Source organism: Phyllostomus discolor, chromosome 14, assembly GCF_004126475.2.
Source record: "Phyllostomus discolor isolate MPI-MPIP mPhyDis1 chromosome 14, mPhyDis1.pri.v3, whole genome shotgun sequence".
NCBI lineage: Eukaryota > Metazoa > Chordata > Mammalia > Chiroptera > Phyllostomidae > Phyllostomus > Phyllostomus discolor.
This window is the reverse complement of record NC_040916.2, coordinates 2,566,579-2,576,980: the sequence shown is the minus strand read 5'-3', so window position 1 is coordinate 2,576,980 and position 10,402 is coordinate 2,566,579. Positions and strand designations below refer to the sequence as shown.

The 10,402-nt window shown below is 41.5% G+C and overlaps 1 protein-coding gene across 3 annotated transcripts; it reads left to right on the top strand.

The window, feature by feature from the left end:
- The first annotated feature begins 1,712 nt into the window (after nt 1-1,712).
- CD84 (CD84 molecule) lies at nt 1,713-9,950 on the top strand. 3 transcript variants are annotated; one of them, XM_036015117.1, is made up of 6 exons: nt 1,713-2,062; nt 2,399-2,518; nt 3,134-3,166; nt 4,485-4,582; nt 5,518-5,580; nt 6,976-9,950. In XM_036015117.1, exons 1-6 carry the CDS (start codon nt 1,792-1,794, stop codon nt 7,015-7,017), a joined length of 627 nt encoding a protein of 208 aa, XP_035871010.1. In that variant the 5' UTR covers nt 1,713-1,791; the 3' UTR covers nt 7,018-9,950. The 3 variants fall into 3 exon arrangements, with proteins under 3 accessions (XP_035871010.1, XP_035871009.1, XP_035871011.1); XM_036015116.1 differs by having other exon boundaries at nt 1,714-2,062; nt 7,142-9,950; XM_036015118.1 differs by having other exon boundaries at nt 1,716-2,062; nt 7,208-9,950.
- The last annotated feature ends 452 nt before the right edge of the window (nt 9,951-10,402 follow it).

Here is a 10,402-nt window from a genome sequence, read left to right as displayed (position 1 = left end):
GGGAACAATGCTGCTTGCTCAGCTATCTGCTAGCTTTCAGTCACCTCCTCCACTACCCACAAACAAATTGGGTCCCTCTAATGCTGATTCCTAGGGGTGGGTTGTGTATGTTCTATGACCCTATGGATCTCTCTAACAAACTCTCCTGTGAGGCTGGGTGTCTCTCCCACCACTGCAACTCCACAGGATTTTTCAGTCAGAGGTTTTGAGGCTTCGTTTCCCCATGTGGTCTGTCTCATTCCCAGTTGTTCCTCCCAGTTTATCCACACACAAATGTGGGACTGCCTGCTCCACCAGACACCCCCTCACTTAGTCTGCCAGCCACTACCTTGCTGTGAATCCTCTCTGGCCTGGCTGCTCATCTCTGCCCCTCCTACCTATCTGTATGAATGTTCCTTCTTTAACGCCTTGGTTGATAGACTTCCATAAAGTTCAATTTTCTAGCAGTCCTGGTTGGTTTTTGTTTTTAAATTTGTTGTTATCCTACTTTTGGTTAAGGAAGGAGGCACAGTGTATCTACCTACACCTCCATCTTGGCCAGAAGTCTCAACTAGTTCTCAGTGGTATATGTATATTTGTATACATAATATATATAATAAATTTGATTCACATAAGGGGTATGTTGCACACAATTTCATAAATGATAATAAAATATACAATAATCTTTATTGTAAATTCCATATAGCCATTTGTTCTCACAGAATACTTTCACTGATTTTTGCTAAACATTTATATCCCTATTCAACCTATGGTTGCAGTCAGTGAATGAACCAACATGAATATTGGTTGATATTTTCATTTAAGTTAACTAATAAGAAAAAGAGATTCAATAGAGACATATACATTGGAACTTCACTTGTTTTTCAATGACATAAGCAACTTCTTTGCTGAATTGAATAGTGGTTTTCAAATACTGGAAGATTATTTCTTAGTCTGTTTTTATTTGGTTTTGTTTTGTTTTATTGCTATTCACAATGTGATGCCTATAGACAGTACACAATTTTAAGTTTAATCTGCTTTGATAAACTTTCTTCCATTGCTTTCTTAAATCTAGAGCAACAATCAACAAGGCAGTAAATCAAGCCCCAGTTTATAGCATTTGCCAATTCCTGCAGTATAAATACTCCTACCATGGCTGGTTTTTCAAATTAAATTTATTGAGGTGACATTGGTTAATAACATTATATAAATTCCAGATGTACATCTTTACAATACAACATCTGTATACAGTATTGTGTGCTCACAATATATCTATAATATATTTGACCCTTCTCTACTGTCCCTATACTGCCCTCCCCCTTTGGTAACCTCCATTCAGATTCTTGTGTCTTGAGTTTATTTTTGTTTTGTTTTGATGCCTTGTTTCTCACTTTTCATTTTATATTCATGTGAGTAAAGTCATATGGTTTTTGTCCTTTTCCATCTGACTTATTAGCATTGTATTTTTTATTTGACTTATTAGCATTATATTGCCAAGATACATCCATGTTGTCATAGATGATTTTAAGACATGCAAAGTTGGAAAGACTTTGTACATTATTACAAAAGACACATACATAGATATAAATAACTTCTAGAGCATAGATAATGGTAAATTGTCAAAATATTAGAAAGTGATGGGTTTTGAGCATTTATTAGGCTTGTTTTAAATATGATTTATTTTATTATAAAAGTGTTTATATATTGCTTTTTCTTGATGAATGTGTTTAATAAACCTTTAAGATTTTTTAAAAAATATATCAGTTGGCTCTCATAAACTGGTATAGGCCAGCTCCAGTTTACCACTGGCTAATGTGTTTTCTCCCCATAGGTAGGCTTGGGAAGCCAAAAATTACTCAGAGTTTAATGACATCTGTAAACAGTACCTGTAATGTCACACTGACATGCTCTGTGGAGAAAGAAGAAAAAAATGTGATATACAGTTGGAGTCCCCTGGGGGAAGAGGGCAGTGTCCTTCAAATCTTCCAGACTCCTAATAACCAAGAGCTGACTTACACATGTACAGCATGGAACCCTGTCAGCAACAATTCTGACTCTATCTCTGCCCAGCAGCTCTGTGCAGGTAACCAGCTCTGTTCATCTCTCTTGGGGTCTCAGAAATCACTCTGAAGATGGGCCTCATTCTCTGGAGTAATATGCCTTCCTCATGCTGGGCCTGGTTCCCAGGGACAAACCCCCCCTGGGAAGCCTTAGAAACAAGTCCAAAGCCTTCTGAAAGATGCCCCCTAATTCAGTTTCCACCCCTGATTTAGCCAAAGGCACAGTTTCCCTCAAAGTTTTGGTGCTCCCTCGGTGGGCATCCAATTTTGATAGTGCCCTTTGAATGTGGACAAGCCTGCTCAATAAGCATCTTCAGCCTATTTCCTGAGAGTTGTCTCATTGCATCTTTCATTTCCAGATATCGCAATGGGCCTCCATACTCACCATGCTGGGTTGCTGAGTGGGTTGGCTGTCCTCTCTCTGTTTATACTCATTCTGCCTTCAGTGTTTCTGTTCCTTTTGTGCAAGAGGAGACAAGGTAAGATTTTCCCAATGTGGAAATGCACCTTCCTTCTTATCCAAGGTGGTGTGGAGAGGTCCTTTGCTCCATGGAATCAACATTTCTACAATCCCTACCTTACCCCTCTCACCTCACTATTTCCCAAACTGATAGCCCCGACTATATGATATCACTCTGAATGATCTTTAGAATCTGGTCATAGGAACACCAGATCTTGGGTTCAAGTTTAGCATTGCCATTAGCAACCTGTGCTTAATTAAACATGTGTCTTTACCTCTCTGGCTCAGTGTTCTCACATGTGAAATAAGGTTTGGATTACAGGGCCTCCAGGGTCACTTTCAATTCCGTAATATTTTGACTATTACCTTAAGGGACATTGAGGAACATGTACTAATTTTCTAATGGTTGCCATTATATTCTTCTAGATCCCTTGGGTCCTTCTGTATTTGTGCCATTCTCAATTCAGAAAACCTGATCTTAGCATCTTAAGAGATCATTGCAATGTCCTATTCTTCCTAATCCCATGTCCACACAAAATATTCCCTTTCCACAAATTATAATAACAAGTCTGGATGTAGAGGGGCTCTCCCTCTGCTTCCATGTTCTTCATTCCCCTTTGCTCTAACTCCTTAGGTCCCTACTTGAAGATCTTCAATAAGAAACCTGGTAAGTTCTCAGTAACAAGTTTCCTTGGATGACTACTGGGAAAGATGAATCCACAGCAGGGGGGTTAAGGCTGAGTTTATGCTTTGCAGGCCATCTGAGGTGAAGATCCTAGCTTGACCACTTACCAGTTATCAGTTATTTTATCATTGCAACACATAGTTTTCTCAGTTATAAAATATGCATAATAAAGAGTTGCTGTGTGTATTAATTAAATGGTTAAATGGAATTACACATACAAAATATTTGGCCTGGTGCCTGGTACATAGTAAATACTCAGTAAATGTAAGTTACCATACTTAATAATTGATAGCCCCAGGGTTGACCTCATGATGATAAGTCACATAGCCTGCTCAGGTCACAGGTTACCTTTAGGTTTCCTCAAAGAGACATCTGTCTTAACTCCTTATGACCTCTTGGGAGGGAGAAGGGCTACTTTTTCCATCTACAAGTGAGACAAGAGAGAGCACTCAATCTAGCTCACTCACCAAGTCTGAGGCAGGGGCTGAACAGGACTAAGCTCAGAAATGTTGGATCCATATGATATTGTTCAGCTCAAACCTATTGTGTGTGGATATGTAGTGCTTTGGAACATGAAGACCCTACATTCTGACTGCGTCTTTTCAACTTGACCCTAAAATATTCCATGTTATAAGCAAAGAAAAGCAGTACACTTAGAGGAATGCTTCTACCAGTCCATAAATTATGAAAAGTAGGAACATATTTCTCATCTCTACTACTCTGTAGCCTTACACAAAGCCTGGCACATAAAAGGAGCTTAATAAATGTTTGACTGTGTGAGTCAACCAAACAAGCCACAAATGTTTGTGGAGCACCTGCTATGTGCTTAACATTGAGGTGGTAAGAATAATGTATGCACCAGAAGACTCCAACACAGTGTATAACTAGAGATATTCAATCCAGCTGAAAAACCTAGACCCTATCATTAAAAAACAACTAGCCATGTAAGGCAGTCAATGCCAAGTGCCAGAAACACTAAGACCCTGGGTAGAAGAGCTACTTTGATTGCCCACACAGAGATTGAGAAGAATATCTTAAGCCTAATGTGGACTCTAGAATATGAAAGAATTCCTGCTGAGCTTTGGGTGAGGCTTGAGCTGGGTGCCTCCCATACTACATGCAATCCCTAGAAGAGGGAGAGACAGTCCAAGCAGCCAAACATCCATCTCAAGAAGATGGGAGCTATTTAACCTCTTAGGGCTTCATTTCTCCATCTTAAAAAGAAAACATTAGAACAGACCATCTCTAAAAAGTCATCCACTTTTCACATACTGTGTTTCTACCTTTATTTGTGGTACAGATGCTGTCTCAAAGAACACAATATACACATATGTCATGGTTTCAAGAGATGCCCAGCCAGCAGAATCCAGAATATATGATGAAATCCCTCCATCCAAGGTGAGCTGACACAACTCAGGGATCCTCACCAGTACCCCCAGGATCGGGAGTCATAGGCAACAGGCCTTGGCTGACTTCTGCCCATACAGAAGCCATAACCAAGAATCTGCAGGTTCAACTAGTAAATACCATATCAGGGAAATTATTCCATGATTCTCTATGTGTAGACAGAAATGTGGTCAATTGTCACCCCATGGCAGCCTCCAGGGTTAAGTTCCTAAGCTTCCATAAAGGAACATGGTGCAAGGTTAGATGAGAGTCATGATTAGAAGTGAAGTGTCCTCTATAGGAGAAGTTTCCAAGAGAGCCCCTGGTTTGAAGTGAGGGCTGTTATGTAGCCAATGACACGTGAGCAGATTGCTAATGGAGCTCCAAGTGCATAGAACTGAGAGAGGTGACCTTGAACTGGACTACCTGGTATGGCTGCAGCATAAGCTTACTTTCCTCAGGCTCAGAGTCACCCTGTCCCACCCTCTCTCCTCCCACCTGCCTTTTACCTTCCTGCCCCTTCCTCACCTCCACTCTGAATCAAGATTCTACATGGTATCACCTTCTTCTGTGCCTCCACCACCCTGCTCCACTGAAGTCTACAAAGAGTAAGGGTGGAAACAGGTCTGTCTGGTGAATCTAGCACTGTGCTTGGACTGATAAGGCAGCTGGATCCATAAAGCTAAAACCCTGACTGAGCAAAACTCATTCTCAACCACACAGACCCTTCTCTTGAGGTTTTTGCCCAAATTCTACCCTCCCACTGCACACCCACTTGACCATGATCCTCTCCAAAGCTGGATGGAAGCAAAGCTGAGAACTTGAAAGAAGTTGACCTAGTGAAAATGTGACCAGGGAGGGCTGATGGGCAGGAGTAGAAGTAGGAAGGGGGACTCATAACATTGTGCTTGGGTTTTCTTACTAAGGGGATGGTGGATGTTTTGCAGATGCTCCCCACCAAGGAGATGCCAGTAAACACAATTTATTCCATAGTGCAGTACTCTGATAAGGTAAATCCTTTCTGACTTTTCATCACTGTTGTCCTGTCTATTCCAACCATCCTGCTATACACTGTTCATCCAACTAGGGGCCAGCTGGTTTCCTTGGGACTTGTCTCTAGACTTCTCAGGACTAATGCCTAAGGGTTTTCATTTAAGGTACTCCCACACATGCACAGAGCACTAATCCCAAAGTCAATGACTATCCACAGGCTGGCCTGCTTGGGGTGCTGATCCCACACTTTAGATGCAGGATCCCCAAAGCCCCTGAACATAGTGTAGAAACTCCAGCTTCTACAATACCCAGGGTCACTGTTAGCTCACAGTGTGAAAATAAGAAAAAAGGTGCCTCTCTATGGGACCACACAGGTACACAGACTGGTAAGTAGAACACAGGCTGAATTTCAGTTCCCATTTGCTCCCTCAGCTGACCTTCACAGGATGCAACCTGCACAACCATTTGTAGTGGTCTAGTGATACTCATAGTCCCTGGGAAACAATAAACCCTGGCTTTTAACAGGACTTTTATTTTGGGGGATCTGTTGAGGGGTTGTCAAAAAAGGTCCTCATTTCCATTACAGTCAGAAAGAAAGTTTGGGGGTCTCTTAGTGTATGAAGTGTTTTGTAAGTATTCCTGTTTAATAGCTGAGCTAATATGCAGGAAGCTAATCATGAAAGATCAATTTGAACCTAGGAGTCTAGAGAAATGGGAAAATAATGATAATAGATGAATAGGGGAAGGATATATTGGGAACTTGGAATATATATAAATCCATAAATAAGAATTAAGAGCTGATTATATAAGGCATCTATGAGCTAGACAAGTAGGAAGCTTGTAAAGGAACTTAATGCATAGGACAGTTTAATTGTAAAGATAAGCCAAGTGTCCTTGAGAAAGAAACAGAAGGGACTTTTTTCCCCTCAGTGATCACAAAAGGGAAAGAGGGAGAAGGAAAAGAAGGGGAAGAGAGAGGAATGAAGAGAAGGAAAAGGAAAGAGGAAGGAGGGTGGAGAATCAAGAAGTGAAGGGTAGGGTGCTCAAATGTTTAAGCCAGATCTGAAGGAGAATGGGAGGGAACAGAGAAGGAGTCCTGAACTGAGACATCTCAAAGTAAATACTCTAGACAAGATGAATGACAATTATTCATTGGTCAGTATGTAATTTAAAACCAAAGACTCCTCAAGCCAGTGGGAAGGTTGTCCACAGTGTTCTAAACTGGAGCACATGAGATACTAGGAGAGGGGACTCACCACTGTATATAAATAAAAGTACAGTTATTGGGATACAGAAGGAACTAGAGCTCAACTAAGAACAAGAAAGGTATGCATCTTGAGCCTAGATGTTACCTCAAGCCAATAGTCAAAATCAATGCAGTACCCCCATTTCCTCCTGCTTTTTTGTGAGAGAAGTTGATGGGTGGCTCAAGGGCTTCCAAATGGGACAACTGAAGCAGAGGTGAAAGACAGGAAAGGGCAAGGACCTGCTACCCTAGATTTCCCCAGCACTGGAAACCTGGAAATCTTCAGCAGCAGCTTTCAGTTAACATGTCCTCCATCTCCCTCTTGAGCACAGATGGGAAAAACCAGCGCTCAGGCCAGCAAACCTCCTGGGACTTCAAGCTATGAATTTATGATCTAGGCCACTAGACAACATTCTCTCCATGGAAACTGAACTACAACCATAGATAATGGCAGATGTGCTGGATTCAGACTCTCTACCCAGATTTCACATGACGTTTGCAAGTCACCACATCCCAACATGTAAGCAAAACAGAAAACCCTCTGCTGCTGGGAATATCTTGTGCCTAGATAGACAGATGGACATGTGCCCTTTCTGAAATGGCTGCCTTCTGTATGAATGATAAGACAAGTCCCCTGGTACAATGATTCCCAATCTTCTTTATATCACAGCACATATAGAAAATATTTTTATGGCACAATGGAGTAACCTATCAAGAATGTTCATGTCCAGAGGCTGCCTATGGCTAGAGGCTTCTGGTGACTACGGTTGATGACCTTTTCCAGCAACTCCATACATACAGTATTTTGCACACTTGTAATATGCCATGACACACCACCGAGGATGCCCTGCTTACACTCAGTATACTCTGGAGCATGGCTTCTACCAGTCCATACAGCACCTTGGGAAAATTAGAAAAAGGCCTCTTTCCCTGAGGCAGACACAGCCCCTCACCCAAGTGCATGGCTTGGTGAACAGAATGTGGACTGCAATTCAGCCTCCACTAGACCCTTTGTCCAGAAATCTTTGTTCATTGTACAACTGGCTGAGCCAATGCAACCATACATGACTATATGGCATCGGAAGCCATCAGAATTGTGTCTCTCAGCAATTCAGACACACTATCCAAATTGTGTGTTGGAAAACCCTCGTTTTGTAGGAACTACACTGCTGGGGCATTTTTCTCCAGGCTCTACTTCAAAAGCCTCATAAGATTTTCTTTCTGGCCAAGCTTTTCTTCTATATCACTCTGTGATGGTTAATTTTATGTGTCAATTTGACAGGGTCATGGAGTGCACAGATATTTGGTTAAACATTTCAAGTGTGCCTGTGAGGGTGTTTCTGGATGAGATTAACATTTGATATTTGTAAAATAAGTGAAGTAGATTAATCCTCTTCCTCCTGGGTGGGCATCACTGAAACCCACCAAAAGCTTGAACAGAACAAAAAGATGGAGTAAGGGAGATTTTATTCTTTCTATCTATCTATCTATCTATCTATCTATCTATCTATCTATCATCTATCTATCTCTATCTCTAATCTCTATCATCTCTATCTCTGTATCTCTCCCTCCCTCCCTCTGACTGTCTTTGAGCTGGGACATTAGTCTTCTCCTGCCTTCAGACTTGGACTTGGGCTGGAACTTACACTATCAACTTCCCTGATTCTCAGGCCATTGGACTCTGAATGGAACTGCATATCATCACCTCTCCAGCTTGCTGACTACAGATATTGGGACTTTTCAATCTTCATAACTACATGAGGCAATTCCCTACTATATCTATTTCCCATTAGTTCTGTTTCTGTGCAGAACCAAACTAATACACAATGCAAGCAGCCACAGCAACAAAAAGAAGCCATACCCAGTATTTCATTCCCCAAAAAGAATCGACAAACTATATTTCTGGCACTTTAGGGGAAGTGTAACTCAACCATCAAGAGACCTTGAAAGAAGCAAAGTCATTCTCTAGAGGGAACTTGAGAGATAATGTTGCAGATTACAAAATTGGGTTCACCCCAGTTACCAAGGCTCTGCCCAGAGAGTCATGGAGTTCAAGATGAGGTGAAGTGTTCCTCCTCCTTCCCTGCCATAACTGAGAGGAACATTCAAGAGAGCAGTTAAAAAATTTCTTCCCTTATATGTTAACACACATAAGCAGTCAAATCCTAAATGCCTACAAGCAACCCCAGGAGGGGCAGCAGAAATAAACTACATTTAGGCAGAATGAAGGTTTTAGCCCTAGTGAATGGGCCAGTAGAACCATCTATCCCTGACTACCTTTAGCACTGTGTTGGGACTGCAAGGCCCCCAAAGTATGAGATGAGCATAATGGCTGCCCTGGGCTTGCTGAGAAACCAATCCAGCACAGACACTGCAGTTAAATCGTGAACCACATGCTACCAGGAATGGAACAAGCTAGCACAGTCAGAAAAGACCATATGGAGCAGATGGGCTAAAACTGGTCTTTGCATGATGGATGGGACTCAGCAGAGGATGAAGAAGACAGAAGGCATTCACATGAAGAAAGCATAAACAACTAAAAAAGAAAAACAGAGCCCTGGATCTGCATGGTGAATTTTTGGGCACCTCCCCAGATACACCATGCTTGTTTGCATTCCCTTGCCTATATGTGGCATAGCCTTGGCTAGAATGTGTGCCCCACTCCTAATCTATGTACACATCTTTTAATGCCCAACTCAAATGCCACCTCCTCTATGAAGTTTTTCCTGGTATCATTAGTCAAATTAACTATGGCTCTTTTTGAACTCCTTCGCCTCTCTTTTGGTCCTTCGGTCACTATAACTCATTCCTTTCTGCCTTACAGTATATACAATTACTTGTTTCCCTCTACAATTTGTATTACTTAAGGACAAGATCCACAACTTCATGATCATCAAGAGGTGAAAATAAAATGTGACAATTTTATTTACCTCTACATCCACAAAGCAACATAGTGCTTTGTATGCTGCTTGTGAGCAATAAATACTGTTGAAGAGGAGGTATATATTGGAAGTATTGATAGAGAAAAGCCAATAAGTACAGTATAATCAAATTATGGCAAATATTAAATTTCAGGATGCAGATGACAGAGACTATTCCCACTGTAAGGGCATTTTGGAGGGAGAAGGCTTTCAGAGTTAGACCAAAAAAAGGTCAACTGAAGCAATGAACCAGGTGTGATGAGGTAGTCACATTAGGTAGTGACATGAAGGATGAAATAAAGAGATTTGATGATAATGGGAAAAATTCCCCTTTAAACTGAGTACGCTGTTTCTTCTAAAATAAAAGAACTTCTCATCTTCATAAGAATTGAGATTTTCTCTTGAATCTCTTCATTCTCTAAATTGCCCCTGCCTCTCCTTGGTGTGTTCACTCATTTAAATTCCTACTGTCCTCATGCCCCAGTGAAAAGTAGGGGGAGAGAGGAAGAAAAGGAGGAAAGGAAGGAGGGAGGGAGGGAGGAAGGGAGGAAGGGAGGAAGGAAAGACGGAAGGAAGGAAGGAAGGAAGGAAGGAAGGAAGGAAGGAAGGAAGGAAGGAAGGAAGGAAGGGAGGAAGGAAAAAGAATCAAAGGCAAGACTTTTGTAGGTCTTC